Source organism: Coloeus monedula, assembly GCF_965178545.1.
Source record: "Coloeus monedula genome assembly, chromosome: 2".
In the NCBI taxonomy this organism is placed as follows: domain Eukaryota; kingdom Metazoa; phylum Chordata; class Aves; order Passeriformes; family Corvidae; genus Coloeus; species Coloeus monedula.
In genome coordinates, this window is record NC_138782.1 from 15,922,395 (window position 1) to 15,942,228 (window position 19,834).

The 19,834-nt window shown below is 40.6% G+C and overlaps 1 protein-coding gene across 7 annotated transcripts in view; it reads right to left on the minus strand.

Annotated features, from left to right (window-relative positions):
• ENAH (ENAH actin regulator) overlaps positions 1 to 19,834 on the minus strand; it is a 90,713-nt gene that overhangs the window by 6,583 nt on the left and 64,296 nt on the right. For 2 of the 7 annotated variants that reach the window (XM_082276960.1, XM_082276962.1), the window contains 8 exons: positions 12,436 to 12,755; positions 10,426 to 11,226; positions 8,324 to 8,631; positions 7,941 to 8,077; positions 7,492 to 7,546; positions 7,127 to 7,175; positions 4,930 to 4,996; positions 2,435 to 2,497 (listed from right to left, as the gene is read on the minus strand). In XM_082276960.1, coding sequence (XP_082133086.1) covers positions 2,435 to 2,497; positions 4,930 to 4,996; positions 7,127 to 7,175; positions 7,492 to 7,546; positions 7,941 to 8,077; positions 8,324 to 8,631; positions 10,426 to 11,226; positions 12,436 to 12,755 — 1,800 coding nt within the window. The remainder of the gene's footprint in view (positions 1 to 2,434; positions 2,498 to 4,929; positions 4,997 to 7,126; positions 7,176 to 7,491; positions 7,547 to 7,940; positions 8,078 to 8,323; positions 8,632 to 10,425; positions 11,227 to 12,435; positions 12,756 to 19,834) is intronic. The other 5 variants (XM_082276963.1, XM_082276965.1, XM_082276964.1 and 2 more) reach the window with 5 other exon arrangements.

Here is a 19,834-nt window from a genome sequence, read left to right on the forward strand (position 1 = left end):
CTTCAAGCCAAAAAGAAACTGTTGGTAGAATTCCTGACAGTTCATGCCAAGAGGTTTCCCCAGTTTTAGAATCATCACAGTACGGTAACTTTAAGGGAGGGCAGGGTGTAAGTAGACTAAGCTGGATCCTATTTCATTGCCCTTGTATGTGGCATCACTGAACAAAAAAGCCTGGCCTAAACTCAGTGTGTCCTTTCAAAATTCCTACATAGGAGGAATTCATTTAGCACTGCATTTGTTGCCTGAAGGTGCAGCTTTATTTACTGCAGTGGAAGCTGGGCAGGAACTAAAAAAAGACTGTATTTCTTAGTTTGTCTGACAAAATCACTACCTTGAGCTTTGATGTGTCTGCCCTTACAAGACAGGAGTTTATCCATGAAGAAATTATCCTATTACACTGGTTTTGTTCAATGAGAGCTGAATCAACCTCACACTCGACTGTCTTGATGACTTTTACAACCTGACAGGACTATTTTCTGACTTGCTAACCAAAGGAGAACACTCAAAATGTGACTCCCAACAGAAAAGGATGCACACATGAAAATGTTGGTTTGAAACTTGTTCTTCCCTTGGGATCACAAACCTCAATTGTCACAGCTGTAAAGACTTAAGTCCTCACGGTCTAAATGTAAGTTCCCAGAGAGAAATTGCTAATTACTATTGCTTGAAACACACCAAAATTAAACACACAGTCCACTGAGTAAGACAGAAGATGAAATATTGAATAACTTGATAGTGAAAGAAGCTGGAAAATAGAATTCACCTTGCAACCACCAGAGAACCCACTGTGTGCACTAATGCTATGAAGGCAAACCACAGCTTAGGATCTTTTACAAAACTCTTGATGTGTTACAGTGCTTAGTTCAGTATGGAAGAATGCCTTGCTCAAAAACATTCATCAGCTGAGATCTTTGGCAACTGCTGTTTCATCAGGTATCTGGTATTTAAGAGTTACTTGCAGTTTACACCAGGAATTGTGAGCCCTGACTTACTCCAGGCAGAACAGCTGAGTTTTTCAGATTGTTCATCTATAGATTCTGATCATTTCCACTGAGTACAGCTCTGTTCCCACACACTATGGCATGACAGCATTTACCCAACATGACTGAAAAAAATCCTCTTAAATGCAGCTCCTGGCAACTGGTAACAGGCACCTAGTGCCTGCCTTAATGGAAAAACCCAACCCACAGCATACTTTAATACTTTTTAAAAAATTAGTTGTGAAGTTTAATGTGTTAATAAAACTACTTCAAAGAAAAGCTCTACACAAACTGACTGCTTCTTTTTCTTCATACCCTTAGAATAAAAAGTCAGCTTTGCCCATCATAACTATCTACTGCTGCTGTCAAAAATCTCCACAGGAAAGCTTCTTTATAAACTCTGCCCCTCAGTCTTGAGGATGCTTTCCCTTTTTGCATTCCGAAATACGAGACATTCTTAATTCAAATATTGAAATACTGTAATTAGCAAAATAGACCATTTCTAATCTCAGGAAAGTCTAGCTGTCTTCCTCCCCAAATTATGCTATTTTTTTCCTTTTTCAGCTTGGATGTAGTTGCCGTTAAAAAAAACATTAACTATTGGAATTTAGTGAATAAAACTTCCCAGCCATTCGATCCCAAGATGGCTAAAGAGCTCTCCCGTGTGGTTTTTCATAGCATTGCCTAACAGGACAGTGAGGCAATCCTGACAGTCCCTAACACACCTTAAATCAAGCATGCAAAGTAAAGATTTTATTCATGCCAACATGCAGAATACACCACCCAAGACAAGTAGCTAAAAGGGGAACTTTTCATACAAAAAGCTTAAGTAATCACCACAATGAGTGCCTTCATGAAAAACAAAGCTGGAATTTGACTCAGTAATTCTGAGGGGCTCTGTAACACATTTACCTCTGGAAAGCTCTCATCACCTGAAGGGTTTCAATGTCAGTACTTTATGACTACTAGAGAGTGAAACTTAAATCTCCAGTAAAAAAATACACATAATGTTAACTAACTTGTGAATGTGTTCCAAACAGAAGCATTAATTTATGTTTTAAAAAATCTTTAATCAAAAAGCAGGTGTGAAAACTCACCTGGAAAATTAATTCCTGTTCCTCTGTATATAAACTTACAGTTTTGAAAACCTGCTTCTCAAAACACTGCAAATGGTTCACTGAATACTGGCATACTCAACAGGAATTTGTACCTCTGCAGGTGGAGACTGCCAGAAAACCAGTACTTAATATGAATTCATACCTGGTTCTTAAGCCATCTCAATTTGCCTTTGACACCATCTGCTTTTAACCAGTCCAAAAATGGGCTCAACTGGACAAACAAAATGTGAAGTGGAACCTGGTGCACGTGGTGATTACCAACCCATGTAGAAAAAGTCCAACCCTGATCTGGTCAAAGGGGTTATTAGGAAGTCTCAAATCCCAACAGGATGATACCTGTTTAATGAATCATAGAACCTGTTTTCAGAAGCAAGCAGATTTTTCCATGGAGATTCCCGTCTATTAGGGGGAGAAACACTACCTTAAAAAGCTATAACAGGTCTTAATTTTGTTCAGTTTTAGCACCTTAAACACCAAGGGGTTTCACTAGATTCAAGAGTTCTACTTGCATGTTTCAGGAAGTACTAAAAAGCCCACAGCTTAAGTCTTTTCAGTTTGCTACAAAAAGAAAAGGCCTGATGTTAGACAGGACACTAACTTATTTTAAAATACTTAGAACATTCATTCTGAATAACAACAACTGCATTGTCTACCTCTGGGGAAGCTATGAAGAGAACATTTTGCTGACTTGGCAGTTTCTTAAATCTGCTTTGCTTAATCCCTGTAAGTGACTCATATCCTCCCTGCAGAGGTTGGGAGCAGGTTCTCCACCAGGTGAGAGATCCCCCTCTGGCAAATACAATATTAGTGTTTCAAACAGCAGCTCCCCTTGACTAACTCACTCAAAGAAAGCTACTTTAACAAGCTGCTTGCTGAGAGAGACTTGGCAAATGTGTAGAATGAAGAAAAATGCAATGATATTCAAGAGCTACTTCTTCTAACACCTTCTCTTGCTATGAAATTTTCCTCATCCTGGCAGAGCAACCCGTCAACACTGACTAAAAAATTGTACCAGCAGGCCTAAAGTACATGCTATGGCACCTTCCAGCAGGTTATGACAGCACTGGAAAAGAATATTGACATTAAATAAACACAGAATTCTTCTTTTGGAAGTACATTTAGAGTATATACCCAGGGAAGCTCACATCAAGTTAAATTCTATCAGCGTTTTCCACTGGAGGAATGAAGACAAAAGCTTGATGGAGAGAGAGTCTCAATACTTCTAAGAGAAACCTCAAAAATCCTCTGTACTCCTCTAGGTCAGAAAACATTTTTAAACAGACCTCAGCAACCCCTGAATTTCACCAGCTGGAAAAAGATCAATAAAACTGGATGCATGAAAGAGTTTACAAGAACCCACGGCTGTGGGGACAGGTAGAATCAAGACTTCAGAACATTCCAGACTCCCCAAAAGAGTCTGATAATAGACACTTGCCCTACTTATTAATCCCTTTAGCCTCTGGATAAGCAATTTGAGGAAAGTATCTGTAGCCAAAGGGCCAGGTCAGCAGCTGTCTTACACAATACAAACTCTACAATGCTCTTTAGGATTCCTTACACCAATTATTTCTGTGACAAGTTTCCCCTCAACGCCACATTTTGAAGCAGATCAAGCACAAGACCTTGGCTAAAGCAGGTCACACCTACTGGGGAGGAGGGGGAAGAGGGCAGGGCAGAGTCAAGGCCAAAGGCAATGCAGTATTCTGTTACACTGACAGTGGAGCAGAGAGAACATCACCACAAATGGCACCTTGCTTTTTGACAAAAAACAAAGCAACCAGAACCAAGGCTGCAGACACCTGAAACTCCTGGATTTACTCTGAAAGACAGACAAAGATACTGAGAGTGTTTAGTGTTGCATTTTAGAACTGAAGACCTCAATGGCAACCTCAACTATAAGTGAGGCCACTTAGAGAACAATTGTTTTTAATACCCTGATCACCCAATCTTGTATAGCTCTTTCCAACAGCCAAATTTTGAGGAGAATTCAAGTAATTTCAAACACAGCATTCCCAAGTTGAACACGTTCTTTTGTTTTTTCTCAAGAAATTCAGGTAACTTTCTCAGATTATCAGGGGTCAGAGCCCTTTAACCTCTGTATACACAATATACAGGAATTCTAAATGAACCACAAGCCTTCTGCTTAAAGTAAACAACAATTAAATATACCTCCAAAAAATTGCTGAAGCAGCCATTTCACTTACTGAACTGCCTACCAAAACACTCCCTGCCTACCAAAGTTCAGCTGACAAATTACCAAAGACAGACTGATGCACTGAAGGATGTACAATAGTTCTATGCTCCTTTAGAATGGACTTTCTTAGATTGGTACAAGACAGCTACTGAAAATTGTCACAGAATCAAATCTTACCAAGATGGCTTAAATATCCAGATAGCCATTCTATTACTAGCAAAGAAATAGAAAAGAGAACATCTATTCACTAGATTTACTACTGAATATATGAACTGCAGCACTGAGTTTGGTTTCCCCTTGCAGGAAATTTCAGACTTCAAATAAAGAATTAAACTTTGCTGTAGGCAAATATACACCCTATTAATTCAGGTTATACACCAGCAATTGCTAAAGAAACTTTTTTGGGTATTGCTTTTGATTTTACTGTCAAAAATTTCACTTATTAGCATCCTCCAACAGTAACTCTTCATTCCTACCTAAAACTGCCAAAAGCAGTTTCACAGCAGCAATTTTAAATGCATACATTTTGATTTTAACAGTATGAAGGTGTTCTTTACTGATTTAGTCCAGTATCTTCAGCAGCACGTGCAACAACAGCAAATGCAAGGAAAAGACGGCTGGTACAAAAGGGGAGTACCTGGAGATAACAGGGGATTTGCTTCCATTCACTGTATTTGTCCTTTCCCAAGGCTTTCTTGTTAGTTCTGGAAAACAGAGTGAGGAGATTAAAAACTGTCTTTTTCTCTTCATTGTGTCATTTATGTGAGGAAACTTCAAGCACCTGGCAACTCAAGTCCGCTGCTTGGTGTTTTGCTGGTTTTACTGCATTGCTTTAGTTCTTTCATGTTAAGCTACCTCCTGTTGCATTCATCTGTGAATGCATCAAGTTGTGAGAGCATCTTAAAGGCTCACTGGTCTCCCAGACACTGTAAAGGCCATTTGATTCTTAATCCAGCTGGGAGGAGGTCTGCCCATACTTTATGTATCGGATTGCTTCAGTTGTGAAACACGGAATTCTGGAACTGCAGCCAGTCAGCTTCAAATACCTGAGGAAGGGGTTTTGAAGCTAAAGGAGTTTTCCTAAACTGTTAATGATATAAAATTAATTCAGTGCGAATCCCAGTGAAGTGACAGCAGGTATGATACAACCTGACACAACCAGAGTATCTTTCAGCAACAAGGCATTTGTTTTCATTCCTTACAATCTGCACAAGTTAGAACAGTCTTTCTGTAGCGTGGATTGTTATTATTTGCCATCATTACTTACTCAGGACTTCAGTGTGCCACTGATCTTATCAGTTTTCATTTCAGATTTGGAGTTTGTTTGGTCTGTTCCTTTCTTTCATATTGCTCAGCTCTGCTAAGGTGGGCAAGCAGAGAGGCAGAAAGGCCCCTTTGGAGTCTCATACTGACCAGAAAATTCCCTGGCATGCAGCTGGATACTGAGAATATCTAAATTGCAGAAGTCTGCCAGCACAGTCTGTGACCCAGCCAAGTACAAGCTGCTTATGCTAGTAATAAGCCTTAAATTTAATTTTATTCACCAGTCTTCAGGACATGTCCTGCTACAGGAGTTATTTTAACAGGATTTTAGCTGTATCTACAAAATTGAGAAACTTTGCTATGGCTGCAGCTTGCTCAAGGATGCCAAGCATTCCTCTTAAAACACTTTAAAGACCTGTTCCAGTGATGAGGCTCAGCATTACCAGAGCATCTCACATCAAGGAATGAAGCAAAATTTCTCAGCTGGAAGGAAATGGTCAAATTCTGAATGCATTTGACATTTTAAACAGGTTTGATGAGCTAATCAAACTCATTTATCATCACCAATTAAAGGAACAACTTCCACTGGTTTTAATTTCCCTCTTTTGGGCCTATATTATTAGAAGTGTTCCAAAAGCAGTCCTTTCCCTAAGGCTAATATCCTTTCTGTTTAACAGAATGTGTAGAACAGAATGAAGCAGACTCCGAAGAGAAAAAAAAAAAGGGGGGTGGGGGGTGTGAAAAACTCGGTCTGTGTGATGTCGTTTCTTGCCTTGCAGTCTAACTTCTCTAGACAAGTGCCTATACCTCAGTACTAAGTTTGCCAGCTATTTCATCTGGACACACAACTCCTAGCACTCTGTTTTATTCCCCAGCCAGGTGTCACCTGAGTTTTGCTCACACTACAGCAGTGGTTTTCAACCTTAAGGCCTGCACATCATCAAGTGGTTGAATCATCTACAGGAGAAGTGTACACATGGGCAAGCAATCAAGAGAGGAAGCTGGAACAGACTGAATTCTGGTATATTCATTATCCAGTTACTTCCCTTCTGCTTCCACTGCCTTTTGGGATGACAAACTGCAGGTTATACAGCACATCCTTCCCCCTTTTACAGGTATGCACTGAGAAAACTGAGGGTACCGGGGAAACTGAGGGTACAACAAGGTACTACTAAAGAACAGGAAAAGAAAGTCTTGAGTGTCTCTTGATAGACAGTAATTTACAGTATGAATACATCTGCATGCTGACAATACCTCTTGGCCAACTGCAGAATGTGTAAGTTTTCCTTACTGCCTGACTGCAGCAGAGATGTTGGCTACACAGTTCCAAACTCTGCCTCTTCAGCAGAGGGATCATGGGCAAAGAATTTCAACACTCTGCACTTAGATTCTGCGTTCAGTTATGTTCTTTTTATCCACCATCTTATGAACCAGGACTCATTCTACAGCAAAATCCCAGGCTGAAATCATGGGAGAAGAGGCAGGCTCCCAAATTCAGCAGAGCTGATTGAGACTTGTCACTAGATTCCAGCATTACTGTATCCCAGAGTTCACAAACCTGAGCTACTTACCAGGTGTGCTTGTCGAAGAAACCTTAGAAGATGAAGACTCTGATTCTTCCTGATTAAAAGGCAGAAGAGAAGGAATAGAGAGAAAAAAGGGAGGTGGAAAAAAAAATCTTTATAATCTGTTAGATTCACAAGAAAACAGTTTAAATATTTATTTCACTTTTTATATATATTTAAAATGGTTCTGCTCAACTGTATGTAGAAAATGTGCAAGCACTTAACAAAATAGTGATTATATGTGTGTATATAGTATACACACATAAAGTACTGTATACAGTAAATTATAAATCATCCCTTGTACACCACTGGAATCTCTCTAATAATCCTTGTACTGAGTAATGTGAATTAGATAAAATTTCTCAACTCACAGCTTTATCTTCTTTCTGCTCTGCTTCTGTTGATCCCTTTTCAGCAATTCTTCTCCTGTAAGCAGAGACAAAAGTTACCCAGCTCATCATGGCTTTAAGATGGAAGAATGCTGTTTACTGCAATTAAAGGCTTACACAGCCTCATAGACAGATCATTGAAAATTAGTGTTTTAAGTAGGACTTCCAAAATACCTTCAAAGGCAAAGCTCTCCTGCCAAAGCAACTGAGCAATTTGAAGTCTGCATGCCCTCCCCTACTGCTGCACAAAGGCTTACACAGAAGTACTGGATTACACTCAAATAAAAATGGCTATTCACAAAACATGATCAGGTTCCCAAAGCAACCATGAGCCGCTGTCTATTTGAGCCTCAGCCAGCTGCAAGCAGGCACCCCAAATCCCACCTGTGTGATGACTAAGCAGCTGGAGCAGAGCAGGAACAGCTCCTCACCTCCTGGCCAGCAGGGCACTCATTTCTTCCATCAACCCACTGCCTCCCAAGGGAAGGGGTCCATTTCCACGGCCACCATCTGTTTTAGATGAAGCAGAGCCTCCTCCTCCTCCACTTGAACTGGAGGAGTCTTCACCCTTCAGAGTGCACAAAAAGACAGCAGATGTGCCAAAAGAACGAGAGCTGACTTCATGAAACCAGCAAAGTTCACATGCAAGGAAGACACAACTGCATAAAGAATGGGATGGGCTGGCAGCACATCCTGTAATGCTTTTTTCACAATGAATTAAGCCTAGCCCAGATGTCTTGATACTGCTATCAACCTTGAACAAAGGTTAGAACCAGGGACAGGGATTGGAAAAAGAAAGCCGAGTTCTATTTACCCGTGAGACTTTCCTAAGTTTGGCTCCAGCAAGTGCAGCTGCTAGTCCAGTTAGAGGGCGATTATCCTCGGACACGAATCCCGCTGAAAATCCAGAGGCTGGGAGGGGGGGAGCAGGAGGTGGCAGGGGAACGGGAGGAACTTGGCTGGGCAGGGGAGGAGGCGGCGGTGGCGGCGGCGGAGGCCCCGAAGGTGGGAGTGGAGGAGGTGGTGGTGGGCCAGGAGGAGGTGGGGCTGCTACTGAAGACTGAGCTGGGCCAGGGGGCAGGGGAGGTGGAGGAGGAGGTGCAGGGGGTCCTTGGACAACACCTAGTGTCAAAGAGAAAGCAAACAGAATACGTTAAGGATTTCGAAAACAAAGGCCTTCCTTTCACTGAAATGGTGGCTCTTTTGCTCAGGGTATGAAACATTAAAACTGGTAAGATACTGGGCAAGAAAACACTGAATTTCAGCAGGAGAGAAATATTCTTATTCAATGTACTAAGTGTATTACACAGTATGCTGTGAGAGATCAGCCAGTTCCAGAGACATTTACATGAAACCCCTCCAGTCAGGTTCTGTGCTGCAACCAAGAACAACTTTACACCAGGAAACAGGCAAAGAGTCAGGTCAGGCATGAGCATCGTAGCAGGAGGAACACAGGGTGTGCCCACATGGTGCTAAACAGAGTGACAGCTCACTGTATGAACAAGCACTAACACATCACCCAAACATCTGAACCCCTGAACTGTTTGAGTTCTAATGCTAATTTCTAAGCTGTATGTAAATCTTTCCTTTAAAATAATTCCAGCAATCAACTTTTATAATTTAATACAAACACTAATTAGTGAGTTAGAAGACTGACATATTTCAAGCTGATGGGAAGAAGCTCATCTATTTTTTATCTATCATTCTTTTACTGCTTTCTATTCACATTGCTATCCAAAGTGTACTTTGAAAATAGAATATTCTGATGATCACCATGTTATTGTTACAGGAAGAGTTTAAGAAATTGTGACTTAGACAACAGCTGTACCCCTCCACAGATCCTACCCCTGTCTCACCCAAACTGCCATAAGGCAGGAAAAATGCTGCCCAACTACCTTAAACAATCTCTAAAGGCAGGAATTTCACATACAGGTCTTTCTGGTTTCCTACTCTGCTAATCACTGCAGAAATTTAAAAGCCTGTTAAACCCTCTTGGCATCACTCACTGTCCAAGCACACACTTTTATTCCATACTAGAACTGAGGCCATTCATTTTCTTCCCACTCCATCCCAAAGCAGCTCAGATCTTCATTTAAGGCAGGAGGATATAAACAGGATCTATTCTGCATGGCTTATGTGTGATGAAGCCGCAGGCTGCTTATCGCCCAGGAGCCCCTCTACCCACACCTTTAGAGCTACTGCAGAGTTCTGTACAAAGACCTACACCTATTAAATCAACCTCTATCTATTAAATCAATATAAAAACAGGACTCAGGTTAACAAGGACATTTATGCCTGTGTAAGACGCATTTCTATCATACTAGTGGAGCGTTCATTAAGTGTCACCTGCTTAATCAAACTTTTTGTCCAAAGTTTACCAGCTACACCAGTAAAATACTGCAGAAAGACCTCTCTCTCTATAGACATACACACATATATGTATGTGCACACAGCCGTGTATCAAAATACAACCACTGTCCAGAAAGAAATGCTGTAGGTGTCACATACTACTTTCTAAATTTAAATTCTTCCTCACTAAAGGTCATTTACCTGTCCAAAGCAACACAAATGTTCTTCTGTGTTGGCTGCCATTAGGAAACTAATGATGCTGCCTGGTAACACCACTTTCCAAATAAACCAACAGAGCAGGATTTACCAAGCAAGAATTTGACAACAGTGAGTTCTTAAGAAATTAGAATTTTACTCATGACATGTCACAGAACATCAGCTCCTAGGCACAGAGCTTGTCCATTTCCCTTACCCCAGTCTTCCAAAGGGTGGTTGGCTGTGGCATTAGGATCACTGCAGCTTTGGAAGCACTGCATTAATTCCTGGGGGCAGTTAGGAGCTCTGACACCCACGGGCTCTGCCTGCAGCCCTGCTTAGCGCATTAGTAGCAATAACAGAAAGCCTTACCCTGCTGGGTCGGAGGTTCAACCGGCTGAGAGGCTGCCTGCAAGACTGGCTCAGAAGCAGAGGAGTCTCCCAGCACAGAGTTTAGAGAGTTCTCAACAGAGGCAGGGGTAGCTGCAGAGGGAGAAGGGAGAACACTAGGCTTGGATGAGGGAGTCGAGGCATTCGGGGAGTTGGGAGAAGGAGAAGCTTGAGGTCCAGAGAGTGACAGAGGTGGAAAGGAAGGCAGTGGGGGGGGAGGAGGTGGCAGAGGCGGCGTTGGACCTGAGGTAGAAGGTGAAGGAACCGGATAAGCCAGGTTTTCAGGAAGCCCGTTAGGAGCCGTGGGAGACGTGGACATTTGGGTCACCGGATTGGAAGCCGACACTGGGAGGACAGGTCTCGGGCCAGTAGCTTTGCCTGGTGGACTGCTTATCATTACTGGAGGAGATGGGGGCAGGGGGGCAAAACTGGGCGCGGACCAGGCAATGGGCTTTGTGCTGGGAGGCAAAGTCGCCACGGCACTGACGGGAGAAGGGGGCCGAGAACTTTTGCTCAGCGGACGTGGAACCGTAGCGTAATGGGGGAGAACGGGGTGGAAAGCTGAGCCTAAGGATGTAGCAAAACGTGATGCAGAGTGCCTTAGAGGCGGTGTAGGGGGAGTGGAGGTCGGTGGTGCAGAAGTCACTACAGCGTACTCCGGTGTGGCCTCTGCCATTGGTGCTGAGACTGCTTTTGCATATGATGGAGGAGGTGCTGAAGGAGGCTGGCAACTGGAGTATTCAGGAAGTGGAGTGCTATACGGGGAGTTGTCGAAAGATGGAGCTGGACAGAAGATGGAAAGCAGCAGCAAAGGCAGGATAAAAAAAGGAGAAAGAGAAAAAGGGAGCTAATGAAGCAACAAAACCAGCATTCAAACAAAATGTAAAAATGTAGACTACAGTTAGTACCAGAGGATTAGGCACAAGTGAAAATACTGTTAGGAAAGTTTTACGTATTATCAACAGCTGCTTTTAAATTTTACCAACTCGTTTTGTGCCAACATTTGAATTTACAAGTATGTTCTAGAGAAGGTTTTCTCCAATCCCATCTGTGAGATGGATTAGATACAGGGTTGAGCAATCAGTCTTTTACCAGCTTTTATCTTCCTGTTTGGTTGCAAACTGCAAGCAAGTGTAGTGATCTTAACGTTTGTTTCAACTCCATTAATAAAACTCTAACCATAGGCAGCAAGTGTCATCTCTCTATTCCCCAGAAAAAGCTCCATAGCAAATATTGAAAGCACTGGGAATAAAACTACCAATAAAATCCTCTGCTCTAAAATGACTTACACAGTATTCCTTGACTTTCACCATGAGCTGACTTATGTAAATTGAGTTTGAGACTGAAGAACAACCAAGCACTTGACTAACGTTCCATTATATTACCAAAATGAGAAAGCTTTCAGTTATCACTGGATACATTTCCGCAGGCAGTGCATTATCTTATCTACAAATACATACAACACATTTCACTGAAATGTTACCACAATGATAAATTAAGCAAGACTTCATACTGAAAAGCATTTCTCACACTATTACTTTGCCTTTTATAGGAACATACCTTCTATGTTAACACACTCAACCTGGTACCTTTAGGGTTTTTTTATGACTTATGCAGCGACAATACATTTGTTGAATAGAGCAAACCACGATAAGATATTTAGAAAGTTTAACTCATCACACTTTAACCAATGTTGGAGGTGCCCAAAATGATTCAAGTTCTTCCATGCAATCAGAGTATGGCAACAGAGTGAGCAAATAGTGCAAAAAAATTTAATTCAGAATTAATGGAAAATTATGACAGGAAAGTCAAAGCTCTTGGACTTCTTGCCATAAAAAAAGGGGAAGGAATTCCAGCAAAACAAAGCCTGAAATACTGACTGCTGTTACACAACTGTACTCACTGCCCTTTGTTGGCTCTCTCACACTCCATCACCCAAACACATAAAGAGCAGCCTGGTGGTTGAACACGCTTGGGTTTTAGAATTCTTACCAGCATTTGAAATTCTTCTCTCTCTTTCCCATTCCAACTGTTCCCTTTCCAACTGTTCTTGCCGTTCTCTTTCTTGCCTCTCCCGTTCAAGTCGTTCGAGTCTCTCCCGGTCCTGCCTCTCCTTCTCTTGTCTCTCCCTCTCCAGGCGCTCCTGCCGTTCCCTCTCTTGCCGTTCCCTCTCCAGTTGCTCCTGCTCCAGGCGCTCTCTTTCCAGTCTTTCCCTTTCTAGCCTCTCTCTCTCCAGCCTCTCCCGTTCCATCCGTTCACGATCCAGCCTCTCCCGTTCCAGCTCCTTCTGCCTCTGCTGCTCTTGCAACTGTCTACAATCGTGAGAAAAGGAAAGAGACTAAGCTGCAAGGCGAGAACCAAAAACATCGAGCAACTGTTAAAAGGACAAGGAGATAAACTGATCAACAATCTCAGCAGCAGCGAGAACAAAAGCACAGCATTTGTACCTGCATGGAAGTCTTAATTCTAGCATGTCATTTTTCTGAGCTGGATAATAGTTTATTATGTTTACAGTAAAAAGAATCACATATCCGATTTCCTCTTAACTAATTGAACATTCTGAGAGACAGCCTTCAAGAGGTAAGAATAGAAAGCTGATGCTGCTAATTTACTACCTGATACAATCTTCCCAGTTTGGGATATGGAGTTACATTTGTTCTTTGCATGGTATTTTATACTCCAAGCAGTGAATAGAAGTACAGTGAAATAGAAGCAACAAAAATACTCATTAAAAAAAAAAAAAACACACCTCCAAATAAATGATGGTTTTCGGATTAACTAATCCGGTAGAATTTATCCAAATTTTACATAAGAATCAAAATGCACATGTGTCCATCTCCACTTGCATAGTAACACGCACACACAGCTGAACTGGCAACAACATGGGAACACCCTGAAGGCACAGGAAAACTGGACAGAGTCAAAAAAATCCAGGGTGCAGCAGCCAAGGAAACACTGCAGGGAGCTGGCAGGGTTTCCAGCTCATGGGAGTCTTTGCAAAGCAAAGTAGAGAGGGGGAAGACGTGAAGAGGAGGAAAACAAGTAAAAGCCAGGCAGTGGAAATATCCTAAGGGTAAGAAGAAACCTTGCAAAATTCTCTGCCAAAGCCACTGGGTTGGCTGAAAGGACTTTCCTGAAAAAAAAAATACAGTGGGAAAAGCTATATACCACCTTTTTGATCCTTTCTTCTCAACTTGTTTTACATTTTCTTGAGGGTTTTTTAGGGCTTTTAAAAAGATATCTCTTTTAAATAAAATACAGCTTTTTGATTTTCAAAGCTTTTTCATCTCTTGGGGATAACTAACTGCTAAAATGAAAATTAGGCACATCTTCCTCCCAGCTGTGGCCAGTATGTTCCTGTAAGTACACAACACTGAAAATGTTGCTAGTTGTTGTTCTCTATTTGAATTCTTGTTTCCAAAAACAATCCTGACAGTTAGAAAGAAAATCTTGTCTATAAAGCACAAAGCCATTTTTTCTGCCATGTTTCAGATGCAAACTGATGACAGCTTCTCAACAAATACAAAGCACAGTCAGCTCTTAACTAGAAAGCAGAAAGAAGACCTGAATTTTGACACCTCAAGCTACCAGATGTGTGCTTTCTATACTACACCACTGGGCAATTTAATTTGGACAGTCATTGACAATAATATGTATGTGTAGAGTCGTAAGGACTGAATTCTGGAAAGGAACTTCAGCTGTTTCACTCCTTTTCATGCCCAGAAAACAGCAGCATAACTGCAAACTCCAGCCCATGAACTACTGTTACTGAAGTCCATCCGGTTTTCAGACCACTGCTTTTCCTTTAGAAACAAAAAAAAATTATGAATATTGAAATTTCATAATTGCTTTAACCAAGTAAGTTCCAGTTATGCACAACAAAAGGACTTTTTTCACTACTCAACTCATTTACCCATCAGAAGCAAAAAATCAGTTCTGCTCCTCTACCAGTTCTTCCCTCAGCCATATAACAAAGCTGTAAGAGCAGTCACTATGAAATTAGAGCTGAAACTCAGCTTGTTAAATGCCTGATTTTTAGCCTCTGAAGTCCACTAAAAACTCTGGTGATTGACCCATACATATTTGGAACCAGTAGAGGATTTATAAAAATATTAAGAGAATATAATATAAACCACAGAAATTTAAGCTCCAAGACGTATTAAAAATATTTTTGACGTTACATTTTTGCTTGTGCTGTACAAAACTAATTTTACTATGTGCTCTTTTCCCCCCCCCAGATGAAATCTATTATTAGAGGAAAACAGGGTTTTCATCAAGGCTAACTTCAACTTGGTCATGTTAAAATTCTTTTTTTTTTTTTTTTTTTTTTTTTTTTTTCTCTTTTTTTTTTTTTTGGAAAGGAGAGGTGGATGCACATGTTTGTAGCTAAAAGGCTGTTCAGAGCAGAAAACAACACTGACAGACTCCAAAGCAGCTTTGTTTATTTTCGTCATTCTTTTGCATTCATTTGCCAGAAGTGAGCATATTCTACCTAGAAATGTACACTCTGTTCATCCTAAAACTAAAATGGAGATATGGCATTTGGGATCATAAACATTTCACGTTATATTTAGTTTATAATACTGGAAGGTATCAATTCCCTGGGTTTAACAACACATCAAGCAACTGCCAGAAAATTTCTTTTGCTTAAGTTCTTCATTTCTTTACAGAAATAGAAGCTCAATATAGGTCACTCCTCACACAAGGGCAGCATTGCCAAGGCTGTTTTGCAATAAGCCATCCCAAGAGCTCTGCCATTTCATATTTTCATAAGCAACCTGGAAAAGAAGCAGCAAGGTGCTCCTCATAAAGCTCCTTAGTAATGTTAAGATATTTAGGATAGCAAGGATGATGGCCGATTATGAAGAACTACTGATGGATCTTCTAATTCCACCTAACCTGGGAATAAAATTGGCAACTAAAACTCAGCTGAAGTGAAGCAAGGGAGAGAGAGGGAAATATCTGCTAAATTCATACACAAAGTGCTGGACTTTGAGTTGCCTGTTGGCTCAGAGGTGAGATATTAGGGTTACAACAGGCAGTTCTGCAACAATTCGCTGATGTGTTCTGTTCCAAAACATCAACCAGATGCTAGACATCAAGAAAGGATTACAGAGCAGTACAGAAATAGCACCATCCTGCCTCACAATCCCTGCATCCCTGCTCCCATCTCAAAACAGGGAGAACAGAAGAACTGAAAAGATTCGAAGAGCGACAACACTGTGATCAAATGTACCAAACACTTTCCATTTAAAATAATTTTAAAAGCTGGAATTCTGCATTCTGGGAAAGACAACTGGAGCTGTACAAAATCCTCAGTGATGAGGACATCCCTTTACAACAGCTGGGAGGAAAGACTCAATGCAACTAATGAGAGCAAAGCTCAAAAGGAAATAGCACCTCTGCACACCAAGCAGATGAGCTATGGAACTCCTTGCCAGGGGGATTCAAAGAAAGAGCAGGAAAAAGCTCACAGGAAAAAAAAAAAAAACCAACCATGGGAAATCATTTAGAAAACAGAAATAGCATCATGCAGAAGCTGTTCAACCAAGAGATGCCCAGAGGGTGGGAGAGCAGCAGAGGGAAGTATTCCAGGTGTTCAGCCTGGCCCAGAAGGGTTTGTGTCATAACAAAATGCATCTATAGGTGTTCAAACTTAATCTGAAGCAAAAACTATTTCAATTGGCAATGAACACTGTCAAACTGTGCTGGCTACCTAATAAGATCTGGATGAAAGACAGTGAGAACAACTTTCATCCACACAAGAGCTGAATGAAAAAGTACTCATTATTTCATAAATATTGAGCGACTCAGTATTTCACACTTCACTTTTTTTGTAGAAGAATCCTCATTTTCCATTTCTTCAGGAAATAAAAGGAAAAAACCCAGACTTTTTTGGCAGGAACAAAGCTAAGCACTTTGCTTACAATACAAACGCTCTACCAATAGAGGGCAGCAAAATACCTTGCAAACATATCTCATACATACGAGATTAAATACACCATTGTTGAGAGTAATTTCTCATTATTTGTCACTGAAGCATCCCTTTGTCAACAAAGAAAAAGAAACCAAAACAATAAGCAAACAAAACCAACAACAACAAAAAAAAAATCAAAAAAACACACCTCGCTACATTTCTACTGTCATTTTAACAGTTTTAGCAAATGTTTTGAATAGCAAACCAAAAGGTGCACAAGGAGATCAGAATGCCAGTAATGCAATCAAGTTGCTTTAACACAACTTAAGAATTTCATAAGCTACACACTCTTAGCAAGTGTTACAGTGGGTAGCTTAAAAAGAGTAAAACCACATTTGATTATTTAAAAAAAAAAAAAAAAAGGCATGAAATCCCTCTGGTTTTGTTTAGCTAGCAATAGATAGTATAATTTTATTTTAAAATTTTGTCAGAGATCAAAATTATATTAGACAAAAGCATTAGTAGATTAAGGAGAGTCATCACACGTCAATTAAAGTACATCAGAATGACAAGACTTGTAGTTCAAGAACCCTGTGAAAGCGATACCTGAAAATCCTTCAGCCTTAGAAAGCACATCTGGCCACCAGGACAACTTCAGAAAAAGCTGAAGAGGTACTCAAAATGCCCCAAAAAGCTGTCTCATAGTGAAATGCTTGTTATGAAAAGGCAATGTGATTATTCTAACTATTTTGGAAGTGTGAATTACTAAATCTGAGAGCTAATTTACATTAAATAGCTGAGACTGCTGTAAAACTATACATGTCAGTCACACACACAAGGTACTGTTACTCATGTGTAGATTCAGAGCCAACTTCAGAATCTCAGAATAGCTGCTAGCTTTACCACAGAGACTATTCATGGCACTTTCTTTGTGGATTTTAATTAGCTTCATGTCAAAAGCATTTTGGGAAACTTCACTTTGGGGTGTTTTGGGGGGAGGCTCTTGGTTTTTTTTTTTTTGTGGTGGTGTTTCTTAATCAGCTTACTTTAATACTGCATCAGCTTTTAAAATTATTTCCTCTCTTGCCCTTATACTTTTGTCCAGTTAAGGAGATAGTGGGAAATATTGTCTCAGGATAAAGAATCATATTTACAATACTAACTTGTGACTTAATATGAACATTAATCCTACAGTTCTTTGGGCAGCCAAGTAGCAGGAGCATGACTACATTCTTGAAATAACACAAGGAGGAAAAAAATGCAATGAGCAGAATTAAGCACACACTGTTGCATCCCTGCTGAAAAAAATCCCCCCACATTCTGTGATGGTGAAAGTGTTCAGAATGTCTCCTACACGACAACTGCAAAACACAATTGCAGTTAATTTACTTACCCAGGTACACACAAAGCCTTCCTGGCTTGCTCTTGATCATAAAAAAGAATAACAATTAAGAAGTCCTGCTGTCTCAGCTCCTGTTATTATATGAAATGAGCCAACACCCCGCATGCACACTGAGATCACTTTCCATTTAGCAAGTAGCACCACTTCATTCAAAACCCAGTGTGTGTGATGGGTAACTAGGAGGCTATCTCCAACTAATACTATCCATTATTTTTTGATCTGTATTGGGGAGGCAGAAGGGAACAGGTGGGGTTTTTAACTTCTGTTCCTGAAGGTGAATGACTGAGAGACCCTCCTGTTCTTTTGCTAAAGACCTCAGCACAGTCAATCAAAAGAATGGAATCCTCAGTTAATTCTCTTAAAATATGGCCATTACCACACAGGTTGAAGAGAAGACAAAGATCTCAACTAGATTAAGAAACTTCAGTGTTTACTGGTAAAACAATATTCTGCTTCAGAGCAGACTTAATAGCCAGAGGGAAACTGTCCCTTTCTGGGACACTTTTCACATCTAAGCCTCCATATTTTGCTCACCTGGAGCAGTTACTTTATTTTTGGAAAGACTCCTTCCACCACAGCAAAGATGCCTTGAAACATGCAGAAACCCCCACTGTGTCAAAACTCAGAGCTTCTGGCACAAGGGCACCAAAAGAAAAAAAAAAAAAAAACCTGCAAATAACAAATCCAGAGCTGAAACAGTTTGCAAAAGCAAAGAGCTGCCTGCTCTGGCAGGTCACCTTGTTTCCTCAAGTGGAAGTTGTGCTGTACATTCGCATAAATCTTCAGGATTCTAACACTAGCTTGCTTTGCTCTTGGCTGTGAGATCAAGCCATTAAATTTTTTCCTAAAAAGATGATAGGAAACTGCACTGAGAAGCCCATATATCAACCTGAGTAACAGAGCTCAGCCACGAACCTGGAAGGCTTCTTGTCACAAAGCCAGATACACTAAAAACAAAGGTATTTCCATGAACAGTAAGAAAGCATCTTTGTATCACATCCAAATTCGGCAGGCACTGAGCTGACAGACACTCCAGGACGAACAGAAACTTGTTTGAAGTATTTAATTTTAAAACTCACTGTAGAAAACAAAGATCCAAGACAAAGCCTGCAGAAAACAAAGTATCTTGAGGAACAGAAGAGGTCAGCTGCAGGCAGATAATACATAATATTTGACAGCTGTTAGTCGTCATTTATGAACACGCCAATTTCGTATTTCATTCTTGCTTGGCAGAAAAACTGTGTCAAAGCAGGGCATCAAATCACTCAAAGATCAATATGAATACTATTCCTGTTTTGTCTGCTTAAAGATACAACAACAAGGAGAATGGGGGAGAAAAGAAATGTATCACTAATGTGTATTGAATGATGGCACCAAAGGCCATCACTTGAGTCATTAAAAAACAACACGGACTTAAAAATCATAAAATTGAGGAGAGATTTTCTGTGTCCCACATGGTGTTTTTTGCTTTTTTTTTGAAAAATAGTTTCTTGCTTGTGCTGTTACTTTTTCTAAAATGACAAGGTGTGGCAAAAGAGAGACACAAGGATGACACCCAGAAGGCAACATGAAGGTTGCCAGACTATTGCTGGCTTTAAACATTGCAGTAATATTCAGCACTCACTGTTCTGAAAGTTACCATTAAGACATTCTGTATAAGAAACCAAATGTGATTATAAGAAAGTATTCAATAGTGGATGCATCTTTATTTCTGGGCTTCACTAGGGTTTTTCTCAAAGGTTTATAAACATGAAATCTAGGAATAACCCTACTATGCTGAGGTTCTAAAAGTAAATGTATTTTATCAGCTACAATTAAAGCTGGGCTCATCAGTCCAAACCAACTGACTTGTTCAACCTAGAGTCTCAGTGTAGCCAGGCTTTCGGGGCTGCTCCGAGCTCCTCTAACCCTGCCTCAAACTGTGGAGCAACAAACAAGACAGCAGTGTTTTGAGTTTTATTCTCAAATGCTGTTAGCCCCAGCATGTGGGCACAGATAGCATTATCTAATCCAACAGTCACTACTTACTAGAATACATCTCACATGATGGTTCTCCTCCTCCCACCACTGAG